This window comes from Aythya marila, assembly GCF_965140915.1.
Source record: "Aythya marila genome assembly, chromosome: 2".
Lineage (NCBI taxonomy): Eukaryota > Metazoa > Chordata > Aves > Anseriformes > Anatidae > Aythya > Aythya marila.
Genome location: NC_139043.1, coordinates 7,111,456 through 7,132,626, shown reverse-complemented (window position 1 = coordinate 7,132,626; position 21,171 = coordinate 7,111,456). Strand labels below are relative to the sequence as shown.

General features: G+C 45.2%; 1 protein-coding gene across 4 annotated transcripts in view; it reads left to right on the top strand.

Moving 5' to 3' along the window:
• Positions 1–21,171, top strand: part of PRKAG2 (protein kinase AMP-activated non-catalytic subunit gamma 2) — a 208,962-nt gene that overhangs the window by 94,885 nt on the left and 92,906 nt on the right. Inside the window, exon 1 of one of the 4 annotated variants that reach the window (XM_082754158.1) lies at positions 6,542–7,079. The exons of the other annotated variants lie outside the window; for them this stretch is intronic. Coding sequence (XP_082610284.1) covers positions 6,974–7,079 — 106 coding nt within the window. The 5' untranslated portion in view covers positions 6,542–6,973. Of the gene's footprint in view, positions 1–6,541; positions 7,080–21,171 lie in introns of those variants that run through there. 4 annotated transcript variants of the gene reach the window in all.

The following is a 21,171-nucleotide window of genomic DNA, read 5'->3' as shown; positions in this document are numbered from 1 at the left end:
CCCATGCCTGCACATGGTGGATTCCTCCCTTTCTGCTGTAATCCCCTGGCTGGAGCAGTCCCCCTTTGTAATGACAGCGCAGGGTTTTGATGATCCGTTTGGAATTTCCCCTTTTGGCATCATGCCTGGGTTTAATTCATGGGATTGGGATCTAGGCCAGCATGATGTCCTCGGTGGTTCATGTAAATATACCGTCGGTAGCTATACAATAAGTAGGCAAAGTTCCTCCTGTAGGTACCTAGGTTTGTCATTGGGATTTTGTGAGCATAGAGTTTGAGTTCAGTGAATAATTTGGATCATCTCCGGTTTGCAGAGTTTGAGTTCAGAGAGTAATTCAGATCATCTCTGGCCTACAGCTACAAGACTCTGCTTTTGCTGTCAACAAAATTGGGTTGTTAATAACACGTGGAAAATGTCCATCCTGTATAAACACCACATTTGAGGCCATCTGTAGTAATCTGAGCGTGGTCCTCAGGTTCTCACCCATCATCACAGTAGCCAAGGGAAGGAGAGGCAGCATCTGGAAACTCCTTCACCTTTTGGAGACTGAAGGTTGGGAGATCAAGGGGAAAGGTTTGTCCCTCTGGAATTGGCTGCTCTCTTGCAGCTGAACACAACGAGACCCCTCTTCCATCACTGAAAAACTGGAGCATCGTCAGTGATGTTGCTGGAGCCAGGAACGAGTAAGGTTTCTCCAGTGCTAGCTTCTAGCTAAGTATTTTGCTTTTCAAGGTGTGGTCCAATTTTCTCTTTAGTCAGCGTTGTCTGTGTTGTTTCACATGTCTAATAGGATTCTTGTCACCGTCTCTAATTTTATTTGTATAATAGATATAGTCTTTTGTATCCACTGTGGCAGAGGAGGGGGTCATTTGTGGGATGACTGTCAACCCCAAAGTTGCACCATCTGCATTTTTTACTGTTAGAGAAGACTGAAGATTATTTTCAACCTAAAATAGCAGATAATAATAATGCTAAGCCAGGAAAAGAGTCTATTTGTCATCTTATTTTATGTGTAAGTAAATTTCCTGGCTTCTGCTGTCAGATTCGGCTGCTCTTTGTGGGGAGCAGAGGGATAGAGAACTTGAAATGACTTTGAAATCTCAACTCCCTGTCTACATTTTAGGACGAGGGCGTTGCTTCACATGTGCATGTTTGTCACCGAGAGCTGTATTTTATGATATCTGTGCCAGCACAAATGTTTAAACTGCAGTAAATGTGTGTGAAGCTGTTTTATTGGTAATGTTCTTACTAGCTCATGAATTGCAAATGTAGGAGCTGTGCCTCTGCAGGGAAGGGATGCTGGCTGGGTTAGAGTAAGGCTGACGTCTGAGGATGTCTCCTAAGGTAAAATCAGTAGAGGACTATGTTTCTGTGGAGTTGTGGTGCTGCGATTTTTAGTCTCCTGTGTTTTGGGTTGTTCATTATGGGATATTGGAAGGGATTTCACCCTTCAGGTGCCGGCCATCCCTAACGCAGGATTTTCTTGGAGTCATTTCTGCCTCTATTCATTTGCTGTCGTTCAGTTTGCAGCCTATTCAGTGCTGGCTGAAAGAGCTTTTCTGGCATTTAAACTGAAGGGGATGTTTTGTTCAGCCTCACAATGCCCAGTACAACTTTAACACCACTCGGTCTGCTCCATCCTGCACGAGCAGTAAGGAACTGGGAAAGAGAAAAGAAGAGGAGGACAAAAAGGGGATACGTGAAGTTCCAGTGAATCCTACCTCCTTCTTGAGGCTTTGTGGGTGGACATGGTTGAAAGACTTGATCAAAGACAGGAGGAAGAGAAGCAAGAAGAGATGAGAAAAGCACGAGTGGAAAAATATTTCCGAAGAACTTCATTGTCTCCACTACTTTTTTTTTTTTTTTTTTTTAAGGAAGTTACTGCTGAGATATTTTCCTTTAGCTGAGACCTTATTAAATTTTAGGAGCTGCATTTGTCACACCAGACATCCTGTAATTACTGGATCAAGCACTGTTTTGCTGTTTTGAGCACAGCCAGATTGTAGCATGTATAAGAACAGCTCCATTTTTCACATTGCAAACTGAAATTGCCAAGAAAGGAAGTGCTGCAAACATATGCACCGCGGTTTATTACTAGGATGGGGGGAAATGATAAAATTATCATATTCATCAGTCCCAAATCATTGGTCTTTTGGGGTAGGTTCTCTGAGCCTTACTAGAAATCCAGAAATCACATCGATGCCAACACTACAATCACCATTACTCCTACTCCTGCTGGTTCGTATTATAAGCTCTGGAGAGGTAGGATAGAAAAAACACGACAAAGACGCCAGGATGTAATTTATAAGTAATTTACCAAGTGATCTGGGGAATCCAGAGAGCACCTGGGGGAATTCTAAAAATAAGTAAAATTTAACTTTCAGATTTTTCAAAACCAATTTAGTGCCAGCCTGACAGCTTCGGAGATTGAAATCTTTCTTAATGTACAGTGAAAGCAGCATGAAGTATTATTAAAAAAGGGGATACAGACAAAAACTCATTACAGTGAAACACTCGGTTATGATTATGGAAAGTAATTGAGCCCAGCTTGGAGTCATAAACTTGCAATTCTTTTATGGGGTGTGAGCTGGACTTGGACCAGATGGAGAAAGTGGTAGTTTGTATTTCCCTTTGAAAATGCAGGCTTGTATGGTCTGTCCAACTGGTGTGCAAATGTTGTTCGGCAAACATACTCGTTATTATTGTGCATTGCATCACTTCTAGTTTTGAGCTTTTTTTTTTTTTTTTTTTTTTTTTTTTTTTTTAATAGCAGAGATCTCTTTTACACATTTCTCTGCATGTTATTTTGAAATACTTTCCAAGATTGCTCTTTATATGAAATCCAGTTGAAGTCAAAACCAATCTGGTCTTAAGAGACTTGTTACATGTCCCGGTACTGGTGGCAATAATAGGAAACTGTAATTCTGAGAACATCTGCCAGTACAATTGAGAAGAGAAATTTAGAAAAATTCCAGTTTAGGGGAAATTTTTAAGGAGAACAATGTAGAGAAATGTGATGCATGTAAAAATGCAAAAGTGAATCATTTTTTACTCTTCTAAGGATGGGTCTGAACTTCCTTCGATTTCTATGAGCAGTGACAAAACCAGAAGAATTTCTGAACAAGGAAAGCTTCAGCATTAAGGAAAGGGAAATACTTGGGCTAGATGATTTTAGTTTGCAGCCAGTTGTAGTTTTACTTGTCACAGAAGGGATACATATTCTTTTAAACTTTCCCATTTTAAACCAAAGAAGAACATAAATCTGGAGGAGGAAAACATTGCTTTCTTTTCATTTTCATGCAAGGAAACCCCCTGATAAAACTCACTGTCCCCCCCTACCTGTCCTGCACTCTGCTGCTGCATTTGTATACCTGGTTAAATCTCTCTTAAAAAGGCAGGGGGGGAAATGGTTCCAAATGTCAGCACTCTGAGGATTTTCACCACAGTACAGAATTTACACTTCTGTGAGATGGATGAATCAGGTCATGTCTCAAACTCTGAGAGGTGGTCAGATAGCTCGTGCTGCTTGCACTCAGTTCCTACAGTGCCATTTTCCATATTTCCTATCAAGGCAGGAGACCAAATCTTAACAAACCCCAGTTCTACCTCATTGAAAAAATCTTTGCATAGCATTCAGGGGTGGGAATAATTTGCTATGTTTGTGCCTGAATAGCCATTTTAAATCGCTGATGGGGTGGTGGGATACAGAAGGTGCTTTTCTCCTGAGAGAAGGGGAACTGAAAAGCAAGGAGCATCAAGAAGATGGGAGCTTTCTTGGGTTGTATAGCAGGCAGCTATTGCCATGAGACTCCTCTCCTTATGGGGCCTCATGCATCAAAGGGAAAAATAGCAGAAGGTTTATCTTCTCTAGTTTGTGTGCTGCAGCCCCTCTTTTAAAAAGAATACAGTTGGTTTAAGGGGATGGAGGGCTGGGTTGAACTGGGGAGGGTATTGCAGGATGGGTTGGGAATAGAGGTGGTTGATGGGACCAAGACAAGCATTGGTGTAAGGGAGTTTTGCAGAAGTGGGGCCTTTTATAGCTGCAGAGCCTTTTTTGGGGCTCTCTTGTAGACCTGACACTGGGCCATCAAGGTAGAGCTAAGAGGAACAGCAGAACAGTGTAAGTGGAAAGGGACAGTGTGATCCTTCTACATTAAAGAACCATAATGTACTATAACTAATCTGGGAGCCTTTAAAGTAGTTTGACAAGAGTCAATTTCATGGTTGTTTGCAAGGGATTTGTGTTTTCAGTCTCCAGAACGTAGATGGCCCCAAAGGAGCTCTTTGAAGCCCAGCTTTTTATTATTAGTTTTATAAGATCCTTCCACTAGAGTCATTAAGAGGATGTAGTATCTGGTGTAAATATGGTAGGATCTGTTAGACCATTAGCTGTGGGAGACAAAATGATCATACTCAAAACACTTAGTGCTTTTTTAACAAATTACTGTGAAAATCGGTTGTTAAATGCTATTGTTCCATTTTCTGGTAGCTCTGTGCAAAAACATCAGGGTCTTGCTGTTTTCCTTAATTAGGGGGAAGGAGCCCTCCTGGTGCAATGGCCCTGCATGAGGAGGTCATCAGTTACTATTTATCATTGCCCTCTGCTAAAAAGGGGGCTGTTTCTGTGCTGAAGCAATAGCAATTTTTATCTCATTAAAAAGGGATTTACATTTTTTGGTTTCTGGTGACTTTAAGCTCTTCTCAGCAATCCTTTGGCCACTAAGGAGGAGGAATGCTTTTAAAGGAGGGGAAATTTGAGGTCCAGATTGCTTCGGTGTTGTGGGCAGCATTGCTTGTGTTTTTGGCTAAGTAAAGACTGGAAAGGGAACTTGATAACTGTCTTCAAATATGTAGAGGGCTGCTCCAGAGCAGAAGGGAACAATCTGTTCTCCGTACGCACAGTGAATAACAGAAGAAGCAGTGGGCTTAAATTGCAGCAAGGAATAATCAGTTTTGCCGTTGGGGAACTGTTTCTCAGAGGAAAGACTTATGAAGGTCATAACTCTTGTGGAAGCGGGTTGAGAGCTGGCCCGTGACACATGTCAGTGGGGACAGCTGAAGCTTGCCCTGCTAGGGCTGCTGACCCTAGTGCTACAAGTGGGGCAGAATGAAGGGAATGGACAGCAAAAATCATGCTTGCAGCAGTAAGTGTGATGGTCACACAGGGCCAGACAGCAGACCTGAAACATGTGGCTAGGGCCACAAAGGTATGGGTGAAAGGAAGCAGGAGACAAGTCAGGAGGGGAAATGCTGGGGAAAAAAAAAATTAGTTCCTTACATGGCTATTAGGAGAGCTGTGCCTGCAAGATAATGTCTTGTTAATAATTTCATTTATTCTTTTGTTTGATAGGTGGAAGGACAAAGGTGCCCTCTGTAAAGTCTTCTGTGTTCTCCGTAGGGTAAACTGAGGGAAGTCCCTGGTAGCTGAGGATGCCAGAGGGCTCTGCTGTCACCTCTGCACCTTCACTCTGGGTCCCTGAAGTCCTGGGACACCCTTACGTTGATGCCTTGGTGACACTGATCTTTCTGGGAGAGCAGAGCTCACAAGAAATCTGTGCTGATAAAGGTATTTTCTCCAACATTCGTGGCCATTTCTTTCTTTTCCTTTCTAATGACATTAAGTCCCATGAGCAATCATGGGCACAAAGAAAAATCTATGCTTCCTTGGAGAACTAAAAGGTGATTTAACCTTTAATTCTTCCTAGGAATGAAACAGATAAGATTCTCATTACTCTAGATTACAAGACGAGTGGTTGATTTTAGAAAGATCTGAGCCTCAAGTTCTGGTGATATACAGAGGAAAGACTGGCACTCTGTGACTTCAAGGTAAAGCTTTTTATTTAACAGAACATTTTCTGCAATCGTAGGAAGGTTGGCTGTGGTAGTTTGACCATGCCTTGGTTTGTGCTTGCTCCCCTTTCCACCTGCTCGAGATCTAGCCCACGCTGCTCAACCCTTTCCTAAAATAAACAGCTCCAAATGTACGGACTCAGAGCCTACTGTAATACACCCCTGTCCGTAGGGGTGAGCAACAGCCTTGTGAATGTTTGTCTGATGGAAAAGACGACAAAGCACATTTCAGTTGTGTCCTGTGTTTGCAAACAGCAGCTTTGACTGAGGCAATCTATGCAGAGCATATGGATATGCACAGCACAGGGAGGGCATGTCACTGGAGAAAGTCCAGCCCATAGCTCCGGCTATGGTTTCCAGAAAGTATCAGCCTTCTTTTTATGAATTGGCAGCCGCTCGTTCCCATTAAGCCATTAGTCATTAGTCGCAGGGGGCCGGGCACTTCTGAGCTCATCGATAGGCAGCTGGGCCGGGCTGTCCCTGTGAAGACCTCGCGCACAAGAATCAAAATAGTTGGGTGAGGTCATGTCACGGTGTGAGTGTGCCCGGGCTGCCCGGTGCCAGGAATTGTCTGTATAGGGGTGGTTTCCTTTTACAGCCTTTTTAAAGAGTCATCATGCCGAGCTGCACATGACAATTCCCTTCAAGAGGGCTCCTGGCACCTTTGCGCAGCTAGTGTTTTCTAAACGGGGGAGCTTAGCAGGCGCTCACCGACCCTTTCCGCATGAGCTGATCCTCTGGGAAATGTTGTTTCACTCTCTGAGGCTTCTGACGGCCACCAGCTGCAGGCTGGGCAGACTTTGAGCCTCTCCCGGTATCCGCTGCCACTTGCAGGCAGCTCCTGAGCACTGGGATTAAGGCTGGAAGCGCCTCGCCTGCAGGTTTTGCCATCCTGCTGGGGAGCCTCTCTCCACCAAGACTACAACCAAGCACCTTGAGGCTGAATTTCCAGCAAGCTGCCTTTTTTTTGTAACCACACGGTCTTCCTGGAGTTTTATTGTCTTGCACGTGGGCATTGGGTACAGGTGACACCTTTTCCTGCCCCTTGCGCTGCCTTTGGATCAGAGCTGTGAGTTTTTTCTTCGATACTGGGCATGACCGACAGCTGCTGCTGCGTGGGCGCATGCTGCAGCTCATGAAGCGTTTTGGGAGCTTTAGAGGGAGCAAGAAGAGAAAGGAGCAGTGCAAAACCTTGGAGAGGCGCCGCTCCGATCCTCGTGGCCTCTTAGGTAGGGCCCAGCGGTGTGACCCAACCATAAGGCAGAGATGCCGATCTGTGGGAGAGGGCAGCGTGGGGTATCGGGTAATCGAGCAACAATTTTGTGCTTCCTAATTCCACTGACTGAACTGTGCAGTTGTTGTATGGGGATTAGTTATATGTTACTTTGCACTGGGGGTGAATATCTGAGCTGACACCTGTAACACATGGAAATAAGCTTTAGGAAAGGAGTGATATTACAGTAAGTCTTACAGTAAACTCTGTGAAGTCCATTCAAAAGGGAGTGTTGACTGTTTTTCATTGAAATAGAGTAACTAAATATTAAGTTAGGGCTAACATTGTATATTGAAAGACGAATTTTAAGTAGAAAATAATTGCATATTGGTCTGATAAGTAATTCATTTAAAAACCCATCTTTCTGTTCCTGCAGTATAGTTGTGTCTGAGGTGCACTTAGGGACCTTCCTTTGTTAATCAAAAACTTTTCCTGGTCACTGAGTGAAACTACAGTGCAGGGGCTGAGTTGTGTGTGTGGTTGCCCAAAGGCCGTGATTTCTGCTGAGAGATTGTGTCCTGTGACCACAGGGTTTAAAAATGATGTTACACTGAGTCAGCCAGATCACGCAGAGGTTAGAGAGGCTGACTCGTACAATGGGTCTGCGAGGCTTTGTTTTATGTGGTTTATTGGTCAAGAGTCACTGTATTAAATCCAGCGGGATGAGGAAGGTATGAGTTGTGTTGGACCATATGGAGGGTGCAGAGAGGTGCACACAGATGTGCTGATGAAGAGTTGCTATTGATGGATGGGTGAATGCCCATCCAGAGAGCTTGTTTTTCTATTATTTAGTGTGTTTTAATTTATTTCGTGACCAATTGTGATGTTTTTAAAATGTCTTCCTAAAAATGCTTCTCTTTTTTTTTTCCCCCATTTTGTACAATTAAGTGTTTTTAAATCTAAGGTACTGAGGCTTGTTTTGCATTGCACTAAAACTGTCTGAGGGTTTCTGCTGGAGAGCAAGTAAGGTCAGGTTTCTGTGAGTGAGATATGACCCTTGGAGTGTCACAGTGTTGGTGAGATGCACAACAAGGTAACAGCCTTTATACAAGAAGAGGGAAAGATCTGGATTACAGATTGCCCAGATCCACAAAAATATTCCCAAACTTCTGATGAAAACTCCTAAATTCCAACCTGGGCAGTAGCATGTGTGCTATTTGTAGATTGAGTGATTAATGGCACTTTGAACCACTAGCTGACCCTCTTCTTTTGGTTTCATCAACCAGGTGGGAATAGCCAGCATCTGCATAAGGATTCACTGCAGGTAGCAACAGGTGTGGTACAAGTCTGCTTCCTCAGGGTCTAGATCTAAACCTTCTGCTTATCATCCTCCATGGAGAAAATAATTCATCCTGCCCAAAAGTTCTGGCTATGTGAACCTTTAAGGTCTGTGGCAGTTATAAACAAACTGGTTGAAAGTGTAATGCCAAAAATGCCAGATTGTGTTTGGGTTCCTCAGTGCATGGTTTATAATCCAGCAGCTAACTAGCATCCTGACTAGCTCCCATAAGTAGTTTTCCCCATTAATCCAGAGTGTAGCCCACCCTGGTGGTATGCTGGCAGCTTTAGGCACAATTCACTGCACAGCATTTGCTCTACACTATTTTCATCTGCTTTTTTTGTAAAGTGTGGCTAGGTCATCTCCTTGCATCCATACTCATCATGAATGAAGAACCATCAAGCCACAAGAGAGGGAAAAAACAATCAGACATGTCTGTGTTCCTGCCTACTGTGGATCCTCTGCTGCTGGGGTAGCCTCTGCCATCCCCACAGAGCCTGGATTCCTTTTGGAAAACGGGTTAACACTTGCAAATGCTTTTTTTTCTTTAAACAGCCTTAAATATTTGCAGGGAAATGTCACAACAAAAACTTTGCATTATTTACTAGGTTTAGTCTGTACCTTGTTGCTATTACGCCTTGCTAAACACTTTCTGAGCAGCTCTCAGAGGGACAAAAGGCACTGTGAAGGTTTTATGATCAGCATTATCTGCGTGTCAGGGCATCTGCAACAGGCAGGTGTGGGGCTCATCAGGTGCTGTCATGCACGGGTGCCTTCCTCTCAGCTGCCAGCTATCAACATGGATGAGAAGTGCACGGTGGCGAACCAGTATGTGCTTTCCCAGCCTGATGGTGCAGGTGTGTCCTCAAGAAGCATTTTGGGATGCTGTTGTTGATGCCAAGCACATGTCTGCTAATGAATGGGCTCCCATCCTTTCTAGAAAAGGGGTGGAAATGGTACAAAGTGGAAAAAGTCCCCTGGTGCCTTAGAAAGGGATGCTCTGACACCTGGACTAACTGAATCTGGGATTTCTGATTTTACTTGGCAGAGAGAACATTGAGGGGTAAAGGAAAAATGTGTGAGGGAACACCAGGTCTGATGGAGAGCAAGGAGAGCAGTGGGATGAAAGCAGAGCTCCCTGAGCTTTGCTCTTGGAGAGGAGCAGCCAGTGGTGAGACATCGTTATCCCATTCCCACCCCTCTGAACAGCAGGGAAATGATGCGATATTGGCAGTGCTGAGCATGGGGATCACCCTAAATTTATGTGACCTCTGGATCCCTTGGCAGAGTTCCCTTCTCCCCACTGTGATCGCTGTTGCCTAGGCAGGAGAGCCAACGGCTCCTGCTTCAGTGTGGCTTGTTGTAATGGATAGGCACATGGCATTTCTGATGGGGACAACTTTCTGGCCCCGATGAGGCTAATTGCTCTGCCCTTTAAAGGACACCACCCATTCTGTGAAGGATTGAATAACACATGCAAAAGGTGTGGTGTTAAAAGTGTTTCTTCCCTGCTGGAGCCGCAAGCACCCTGTGCAGAAACCTCTCTGGTGCACAGTCAGCAGCAGTGAGCCCTGGAGCTGCCACCTGCCCTGGTGTTTTGCCTCAAACTGCTCCATTTGGAGACTTTTGGCCTTACTAAGCTGTCCAGGAGCTGCTCTGCCTGCTCCTTGTTTCTCTCTGGTTGTGTCTCAGTGGGGTTGAATCAACACCCAAAGACTCCTCCCCTACAACTTGGTTGGCCTGGTATCATTTAGGTCCAAAATAGGGCTAAATTAGGAGTTTCCCTGCTGAAATAAGACTCAGACCCTGTACATACAAGTACAAACATGCTTCAGCACCCCCATTACATGAACCTGTTCCATTGTGAAGGGCAGGGACACATCCCTGAGTCACCAGGAAATGCTGTGTTTTAGGACAGCTTTAGCAGCTCTGGAGCTGAGCCTGTGTGGAAATGCCCTCCCCTCTTGGTCAGAAATCATAGAATCACCTGTATTGGAAAGACCTTCAGGATCATCAAGTCCAACCATCAACCTGACCTATTGAGTCCCAACACCAAACCACATCCCTTAGTGCCACATCCACACATCTCTTAACACCTCCAGGGATGGGGACTCCACCACCTCCCTGGGCAGCTTGTTCCAGTGCATAAGCACCCTTTCCATCAAGAAATTCTTCCTAAAATGGAATCTAAACCTCCTCTGTTGTGACTTGAAGCCTGTTACAACATAAGGCCTGTTGCGACGTGAGGCCTGATGTGACCTGAGGCCTGTTGCGACTTGAGGTTTGGTGCCACTTAAGCCCACGCCATGCCACCTGTAATTAATATGACCAATGGTGGGATCAGCTTGGGGAAGGGTCCACATGCTCACAGCATTTCCAAGTACAAATATGAAACCTAAGGGATGCTTCTGTGTGGCTCACAGCACCATTTATTGGCACAAGCCAGGGTGCAGATCATTGCGCTGTGAGCAGGGACAGAAAACACGAAGAAAATTCTGGAGGAATAAATGGGTGTGAAGGGGTCACTGCCCTTCCAGCAGTTGTTGTAAAAGCACTGAAAACAAACAAACAAACACCAAAAAAAAAAAAAAAAAAAAAAAAAAAAAAGTATTCCTGTTGCTCCATAAAGGCAGCTAAAGCTGTCGGTAGCAGAGATCAGACATGAAAAACTGAGACCACTTTGGTCTGTTAATGGTTTTCTCTACTGGTTTTCATGCTCTGTTGAGCTGGCAGTGATTTTAGAAAATGTGTAGCCCTGGCTGATCAGTACCGATTAATCTTGTACTGCAGGGAGCTCTGAGACCTGGAAGCTGTGAAATTGCAGTGGTTGGTTTTCAGGAAGCAGAAAAATGGTGACAAGAAGCACGGTGAAATGCCTGAGACCTTTTTCTTTCTTTCTTTCTTTCTTCCTTTCTTCCTTTCTTCCTTTCTTTCTTTCTTTCTTTCACCATTTTCTGCCTTGATGTAGTACCTGTGCAGCTGCTTTCTATAAATACTCTGCTTGAAACATTCTTAATATGGGGAAAAGGACTGTTCTGGTGAAGCAATAAAATCAGCGAGGTATTTTCAGTCAGGTATTGGTAAATTAGGACAGTAATAAAGCCAGAAAATCTCTTCTGTTTTGGTGGAAACTGAAGTGGAGGAGCAGTGAGCGGTGCGGTGCCCCAGCTGGCATGGAGCTGGGCAGCATCCTTCCTCCTAAAGGAGATGCAGACTTGTTGTCCTCACAATGAGTTGTCTGAGAATGCAAATTCTCCAAGTAATTCATTTTCAAAAATGAAGTTATTTTTCTTTTAAGGGAAGGTTATAGACCTAAAAATACAGCAAGCTCCCATGAGGCACTAATTTACAGATTGTTCTTGCAAATAAGTCTGTCCACCTATACTCCTTCCCCATCCTACAGTGATGGGTCCTGCTCCAGGCAGCTCTGGGCTGCTAGTTTGGTCCAAAATACTTATGTTCCTATAAATGCGAGACTTGCTCAGCATTGACATGCTGCTGTCAGCGGTGTGGCCATAGGTGAGAGCAGCAGGGTTGGCCTCCCTTTGGGCAGGCTGGTTTAGAAAACATGCATCTTTGCATCACAGAGAGCTCTTGTTTTGGGAGTCCATGTGGCTATGCTGCTTTCTGGGGCAAGGGTTTGTCCCCCAAACACAGATGCAGCAGCAGCATAGATACTTCCATTTTTTACTGTCTTAATTATACTTTAAATCTGCTATTCAAATGGCATCATTCAAAACAGCAGGATGAATGTTTTTTCCTGAAGGAGAGATGTGAAAAGCAAATGCTGAGATTAAATCTAGGTAGAGCTGTGAAATGCAAACATGAGAGGAAAGGTGATTTGCTGAGGTGGAAAAGGAGAAACTGAGACAGAAAACTGATAGTGACTGTGAGTGGAAGCAGGTGCGGACACAGCCTGTTTCTGAAAACAAATAATATTTATATGTATATAAGACTGAAAAGCTATCTCAGTTGCCTTGTGATATAATAATTTATCTGATCTATTTTTATGTGAAAAGAAAATAACACAGATAAGACTTGCGTATATGACATCTCACTTTAATGAATGCATCCTGCAGTGATTTCACACTGAACACTGGAGGATCACAATTTACATCCCCAAAATCACTGCAATTACTGATTTTCACATGTGACCAAAATTGGATTTTCACCCTTACTGCCCCATCTGGGAGTACTACGGTGCTCTTCTTTTGTCTCCTCTGTATTTTACTTGTGCTATTCAAGGGCTCTGACTTTCTGAAGAATAACTGTGTGAGAAACTGTTATGTGAGGCTGACTTCTATTTGATTGTGTTGTGCTCAGCTAGACCACAATTTATTTATATTTCCTTGCATCTATGCTACAAGTGCTGTTGCCAGGCTTTAAAAGCAAATTTCAAGCACAGATCTGTTTTCACAGCCTGAATTTCCACTTGACAGTAGCATTTAGTTGGGGGGTGTTTCTGTTTAATTAGAAATCAATGTTTTGGACTATAGACTCCTTGCTCAAAGTTTCAGTGAATTGCCCAAGAGTGCAATTTAAAAGATGATGTTAAGGCAATTTGTTTGTCAGGTTTATTGGATCAGCAGATCCCAGGAATTACTAGGATTCAGCTGTTTTCTACTTTCACCTTTATTCTTGTCCAACCTAAAAGCAGTTCAAGGACTCAGGAGTGCTCTGAGGAGGGTGATTCAATGCCTCAAAGTTGTTTGAGCATTTTTTTTGTCATTACGGACTCGTGCTGAAAGGTGAAGGCTTAGGTCCTGAGAGTGAAGCGCTGCTCTGGGAGCTGTCATTGTGCAGCTGGCAGGCTTGGCGTGGAGGCTTGAATTCGCTGTGCTGGAAAGGTCACACAGCCCCGCTTGGTTTAAGGACACAGCCCAGCACACTTGCACAGAGCAGCTCCCATCTTAGCCTGTCTTTTTTCTGCTCCTCCTATGATAAAGTTAGGGCAAAGTAGCTCGAGGAGGGGTGATAGGATTAGCTGATATTAATCAAGAACATCCTGTTGTTTCTTTGGAGTTTTTTCCAGGCATCAGAAAACAGCTGCTTCCCCGGGCTGTGTTCTCAGCGGGGTAACAAGGGGCCTTTTGAAGCTCTCAGAGCCACAGTAACCGGATTGTTTAACAGATCCTGCCCATCTGCCCCCCGGCTTTATTTTAGTCCATACAAGAACTACACGAGCGTGTAGAGAACTCCCAGGACAAGTCCTGCCTCTCCTGGCAGTGCTGTTGGGGAGGAGCAGATGAAGTGTGACGTCTCTGCTGCTTTATGCCGGTGTCACACAGTCGTGGCTCAGTGGGAGGAAGGCGTAGCAAATGCTGCAGGCTTCAGCTTTGTGGGAGTGCTTGGGAGATGCCCACATCCCCTGCTCGGGGCATGCCCGCATCTCCTGGGGTCCTGGATGCAGCACCCTTCGAGCTTCCCGTGTGTTGGATAGACACTGGTGGGAGCAAAGCTTTTGTTTTATTTTCCATATCTGCAGACCGCAGAGACATCTGTCCTCTGACATCCACTCAGTGTAATGGGGCACGTTTCAGAGTGGAGAGTACAGAGTGGTATTTCCTTCGGAGAACATCAGTGGAGATGTCTGCACAGGCTGCTGAGGAGCTAAGAGACATCCACAATAACTAAAAGAAGAACTAATCTACAGGAGCAGAGCCTGTAGGATTTCTGTGACATAGCACAGTTCAGTTCCGTTTCAGTGCTTCCATATAATTTTGTTTACTCTACGCAAAATTAAAAGTCTTTTCAGAATTATTGCATACCCTATTAGAGATAATAAACAAGAATAGGGAAAGAAAGCAATTTAAGAAATACAGATAAAGGAGAAATGAGGTGGAAACAACCAGAGAAATGAGGCAGATGAAGCCTTTGCAGAGGAAAGGATTTTCCTGCAATACTGGCATGAAAATTCAGGTGTTCAGTGGTGAGGATTTTGCCATGCTCCCTGGGAAGAGGACTGAAATGAAAGGGTGAGGAACTGGAAAAGTGTTGAAGTGTTGACCTTTCCCAAGGGAAACAGCTGCATTTAGGCATGGCCAGCACCTGGGGATCAGGATGGGGACTGATGATGTTCATAGACAACCTGGATGATGAGGCATGGTGTACTGTCTGCCAATCTGTGGAAGATGTGGCATTGCAGGTAGTCAATACCATGTGCGAGAGCTTCAGTCCCAGGATTATAGAAAATTTGGGGACCAGGCCAAGAAAAAGCCCAAGAATAAGAGGAAGCTCCGAGTCCTGTACCCGGGGTGAGATGAGCCCATGCAGAGGAGCACGCTGTGCGTTGGCAACCGACTCCCAGAGAGAAGGACTCAGTTGTGATGGATCTTGTGTGAAAAATGATGCCAGAATGTGTTGTTCACCTAGTCACAAGTAGTGTGAAGCACACACTGGGCTACAGAAGGAGGAACAGAGCAATCCAGTCAAGGGAAGTTGTCCCTCCTCCCCCCCCACACACTACCTGGCTCTGGTTGGGCCTCAGCTGGAATTGTGTGCCCAGTTTCTGGTCCCCCAGTCACAAAAATGCAGAGAAACAAGAAAAGATTTACCAATAGGACTGCCAAGGTGTTCTGGGACCTAGGCAGATAACCTACGAGGACAGGTTGAGGACACTGGGCATTTTTTATCCAGCAGAGAGAAGATTACAGGGCAATCTAATAGTGGCCTGCAACTGCTGGAAGGGGAGTTTAAAAGATGATAGAGCCAAGCTCTTCTTAGTAAGGGCAGATGGTTAAAGAAGGAGTTAAAGAGTCAGGCTGGATGTTAGCAAGAACTCCCTCAAGAGGGTGGTGCAGCACCAGCAGAGATAACTGTGGGCTCTCCTCCATCCTTGGAGGTTTTCAAGACTCAGCTAGACAAAGCCACAGCTGACCTGGGCTCGGTTGACAACAGTCCTGTTCTGTGGAGATTGGAGTAGAGGCCTCCAGAGGTCCTTCCCAACTAACATTCGGGTTGGAAATGAGGAGACATTTCTGCTCAGAAAGAGCAGTCAGGCATTGGGACGGGTTGCCCAGGGAGGTGGTGGCGTCACCGTCCCTGGGGGTGTTCAAGGAGAGGTTGGACGTGGTGCTTGGGGACATGGCTTAGTGGTGACATTGGTGGTAGGGGGATGGTTGGACCAGATGATTTTGGAGGCCTTTTCCAACCTTAATGATTCTATGATTTCTGTGATTTGGTGGAGTTGCTCAGCTGCTTGGTTCTGAAGTTGTAAATATCCTGACTGTGCATCTGTACTCCCTCTCACTCCTCCTCCTCCCCACCCCCAGTTCTCAGTGTCAGCATGCAACTGCCCTCATTTTCATAAATTTTCAAGAACAGAGCGAATCCTCGGGTAGAGGCATCTTGGGACACTTGTACGGCTGATTTGTACCAGCAGACCAGCAGAAGAAGACCACTGTGTGAAGCCCAAGACTTAGCTACACCAAGTAATTTCTTGGGCCAACAAAGGCAGCGAGATCTGTGTTTCATACAAAAGGTACCCAGCATTAAAAGCTGCTTTCTGACCAGTTCGTATAAATTAAGCATGGTCTTGAGAGTCCAGGACTGCTGTTAACTCAGCCCTGAGCTGAGCAGTGCCTGAGCACCCGGAGCCACTGCCCCACGCTGGGTGGCACCCATCCTTTGCCAGCCCAAGGATCCGCAGCGGGGCTTGGTTTGTATCAGCAATCTGTCACTATAGCAACTCCTCGCTTAACCACCCTAAAAATAGATCACCTTGATCTCGGGGAAAGAAAACCCGAGGAAATCAAAAGGGGCAGTGAGGGTGGAAGCAAGGCAGTCAACTATTGACTGAAGGATGGAGCATTTGAAACCGCTTATAAATAATCTATCACATAAAACAAATGTTCGAGGGGAATCTCTTCAGTCCTGACACTCTACTCAGTGGGTTTGAAGCTTTAGCAAAGGGCACACGTTGTTTTTTATCGGAGGGAAGGGTTTGCAGTTGCCACCGAGCACACAGGGCTGCCAAAAACTGTGTGGGATGCTGCTTAGGTCGCCCAGACGTATGAAGGATCTCATCTTCCAAGTAAGCAGATCTGTAGCTCTGGCACACCTGTTAGCCTCATGTGCTTGAATATAACGAGGTTATCAAAGCCCCTGCTCAGTCGTGAACTTGTTAGCAGTACTTGCAGAAGTCTATGAGGGACCCAGGCCTGGAAAACACCGAATGCTGCTGGTGAAGCTGCTGCTGCCTCACATCAAAGTTGATGGGAGCTGCAAGTTTTGGTACCTGATTGGGACAGAGTCCTCTGTACTACGAGAAATGTGAATGATACCTGATATTACTTTTCCTGCAAATGTAGCTAGTGCTTAGCTCTGAAGGGAACAGAATAAGTCCTTGTGAAGATAAGGCAGTAGCTGTGAAAGCAAAGGAGCAACAAGATGAAAAGCTCATTCCGCAGCTGAAAGGCTGCAGAGCTCGCTGAAAGTGCCTTTGATGGGAAAAGAACTAAATCTGCGTGAAGACAGCTCATGTATGACACACGGTGTGTATGACACTCAGGACAGGGTTAATTGAGCTGCCAGAGATGGCTGGAATTAGCACTGTGCATTCAGCACAATCGGAGTTTGCTCTTGATAAAAGGGCAGATTGTTTTAATGACCTTTTCGGGCTGACAGTTTGCAGGCATGGCTGACACCGAAATGTGAAGGTACCTAACCACCCTGCCCTCTGTATCGTGAGCATTATTTTTATCTGATATTATAAATTGTAATTTTTTATCTTCAGTTCATCTTCCTAGAACTAAGATAAGCAGTCTCCTGTGGTAGCATGCAGCATCTCAGGAGAAAGCCTGGGCAGAGGAGCAAGAGAGAGCACCAGCCCCCAGTTCCCACCATTCTTTTCAAGCTTAAGGATATTATTGCAAGGAAAAAAAAGTAGGATTAGTTCTTCTTATATTTTTTGGAGATTTGCTGCTTTTACACCACCTGGAGATCTGACCCATATTCTACACAACTTCACTGGGTGCTCTTTTTAATCAGCTTGGGGGCTAGGAAGGAACTGCGCTGCAAAGTCATTAGAAATCCCCAAACAGGAGGTGTGAAAACAGAAATGTAAATCTTCTGAACAGAGTAAAACCTGCTTTGAAAAAGGCCAGCAATGCAGAGCCTGTAGCCCTAGCCCAGTTGTCACTGCTGTCTGGGGACAGGGAGCTGTCTCAGAGCACACGTCTGGCTGCTGATGCTCAGCTGCTGGTGAGAAGGAGATGAAAGCAAACGAACCGTGCTCACTGTACACGATCCCTTCAGGTCTTGTGCATCCATAGCTTGCCAAGACTCCTGGAGACACTTGTTGATGTTGCTGTCAGATTTGGTTTTATTCCTTTCCTTCCTAAAAGGATACCAGAGTTTTCCTTCGTATCAGCCAGGTCCTTCTTTAAAACTTTATGGAGATCCTTCCTGGCAGCGGCAATGGGAAAACTGGAGCCTAGAGACTACATGAAGTCTATTTAAACTTAAAAACTGAAGGGCTGTAAAACAAGGGCTTAGTGTAAATCGTTACAAAATTTCCCCAAAATAAACACTGGAAGCTCCAACGCGGAGCACAAAGCAAAGCACCAAGCTCCCTGCAAGAAATCCCAGCAGCACAAGCTAAGCTTGAGACGTGGAGACTAATACAGGAAAGCTGCCATGCCCAAGACTGATGAAACTAATCCTAACTGAGTAGGCTCACGGAGAAACGCCCGTGTTACGGGAGTGAGCCGCCAGCTGAAATTAAAGCCTGCTGCAAAATACATGAGTGAGCAGCACTCCTTAAAAGTTAATGGCAAAACTGTCTGGGAGCTCACGAGGTGCTTCTGCTGCATTGGAGGGAGCTGGTGATGGGTCAGGACCCTGAATGCTGCTTGCTGCTGGCTGAAAAATGAGCCCCATGAGGCTGCACACATGGAGGGGGAGGTCAACCTGAACTAGAAAAGAAAGGGATGGAAGAAGTCCAGGTTTTTTCTTCCATGGTGGGGATGGGGAATAGCCAGAAGTCTCCCTGCAGCTGAAGAGCTGGAGGGTGGCTTCATGGTCTTGTCTCAGCCCTGGGTGACCACATGGATGTGACCATGGCTCTGCTGCAGGACCAGACTCTAACTCCGCTAGTAGCTGATGTAAAGGGAACTATCAGCCTCCCAGCTCCTAATTTTCCTTGCTTCCCAGGTGAATTTTGAAGCGGTGCTGACATAGCTAATGCATGCATCTGGGTGTTGTGCTGAAAGGTGACTTGGATTCATCCTTGCTGCACCACAGGCAGTGCAATTCCAGCCTGTATTTTCCTCCCCACCTTACCTGATAGGAGTCAGGCATCCACCGGGTTTGGTCCTGTCTCTGGTGTTGCAACCCGTTGTAACCATAAACAGGCCACGTAGGTTTGGACTTGACCCTTCACGCTTCTGAAAACAGCAGCCCAAGGCCCCCTGCCTCGGATTCCAAAATAAACACAAAAAAGGAGGATTTGACCGTAAAAGCTGTTAAATACTCAGCACCAGCTGGTGCTTCTGAAAATGAAATACAATGCCTGATGTCTTTTAATGTCTTGTTTTAAGGCTTTGTCATAGACCCTTGACTATTTGGACTTGAGCACCAGCACGTGCTCACCCACAGCTGCCTCACAGACAGGTCTGGTTAATAACACGGGTGACTTTGTCACTCTGTTATTCTCTCAGGTGTAGATCTAGGAGTGTCTTTGAAAGGTAGATCCCATTTGTATCATCTTACAAGTGGTGGAGTTTAGGCTACAGAAAATAAAGTGGTTTATGATATTTGTAGTGTGGACGTGAGTGGAATAAAGGCGCCTTCTGCTTAGGCGTGAGACTATGTCATTGTTTTTATTGCTTTGAAACTCATGTTCTGTTCAAACACAAGAACGAATGTTCCAGGTCAGGCCAAACATCCACCCAGATCAGTCTCTTTCTGTAACGCAGGTCTAGGGAGGAGTATGAGAGCAGGACAAGAATATGAGAGGGTTTCCCCTAATACTCACCCAGCCTCCAGGATTTTGTGGCTTACTTTCTGAGCTAAAACTGGTGTTTTGGAGCCCTTAATGATTTTTTTCTTCCATGATCTTGTCCAGTCACATTTCAAAACCAAGCTTTTAGCATCTGCAGTGTTCTGCCATTTAAGAATGTGGTGTGTCAGAAATATTCCCTTGCATTTGGTTTGAGCTTTGCTGCTTTCATCTGATGCTGCCTTCCCTGTTTGTCATCTTCAACTCACTCCTTATTGTACAGACCTCTGTCCTATCATTTCCCTTCACTCATTTTTCCTGATCTGAAATGTTACTCCATACCTTTGATCAACCCTATCAGCCTTTTCTGCATCTTTTCTAGTTTTATGGCGTCCTCCTTGAGGCTGATCTAGTAGAAACCCCTGGTCACCTATTGCAGCGCACAGCCTGGACTCAGTCTGCACCTCTGTATTGTGAAGGTGCCTGTGGGCACAGCCAGTAAGTGACAGGACACTTTTTAGTGTTTTAGTGACACAATTAAACAGGACAGGGTCACCACTGATGCCAGCCTGAGGGTTGCCCAGTAGCGCTTGCTCCAGGAGCAGGACACTTTTATGTATGTAGACTGCTCACACTGGCATGTAACCAGAAGACTTCTCTCAGCTACCCAAGTGGCTGTTTACCTAAAAAAAAAGGCATGGTTGGACTCCATGGTGTAGTTTTCTCCTGTTCTGACTATGAGGAACAGGTACACCTGCAAGGTGGGACAAGCACATGGCCACAGAGGCATTTCATGCCCCACAGATAGCATTAGGATTGCAGCTTTGCATGAGCTGCAATAAGGATAGTGAACAATAACAGTTCACTGTCTAACTGATGGCAGAATAATAAACCTGAAAAATACTATGATGTGATTTATCTATCTGGAATATTTAACTCAATAGCTGGAAAAAAAATTTTGCTCAGAAAGAGCAGAGATCAAACTATGAACGCGAGTTCAACTGTGCACACAAGTGCCTGTAGTAAAATAAATCTCTGAAAAGTGGTGTTGTGTATTTATTATTTCCTTGGCTTGTGTCTAGCTATCTAATCAGCCTTTGCACATGTCAGCAGCACATCCATAATAAGAAAGTGCTGTGAGGCTTGTGTGAACTGGAATTAGAGGTGTGATAATCAGCCAAACCGTTGGAGACAATGTAAAGGCTGCACGGAATTTGCATTCCTCCGGCTGAGGACAAAACCCTTGCACATGAAAATGTGTTACTTTTATTTTACTTTAACTTCCAAAGATGTTCTACCCCTGGGCAAAGGGCTGGGATTAGAAAACCTGCTTTCCCATCTGTCAAATTCTGATAACATCGATCAGTCCCATCAAGATGTCGTGAGAGCAACCAGTAACAGGAGGAGCCTCACTTTGTGACCCTCACACTGCCACAAATGTCCTAAATTGTTATCGATTCCCTAAGTAAGCAATCTAACTGTCACCCGGTTCTTCCTCTGGCCAGCCTCAGGGTTTTCTGTCTAAACCCTCCTTAACTCTTATCTCCCCATATTCTGATTAGCATCACATCGTCAAGGTATGAGAGACTGAAAGCAAACGGCTGATGATGCAGCTGGGAGGTGGGAAGTGCTGAGCAGATAAAAGCGATGTTAGAAGTGATGAGTAGGAGAAGCTCAACAGGATCAGATCCGGAATTTAATCACAGCCCTGCGTGGCACCCGTGCTGCCAGGAGGAGATGAACCAGGGTGTAGTGGGTGAGCTGGAGCTCCTGCTTTGGTCCTGCTCAGCCCCAACCCATACCCTGGGCCCCTTTGTGAGCTGGTAAGAA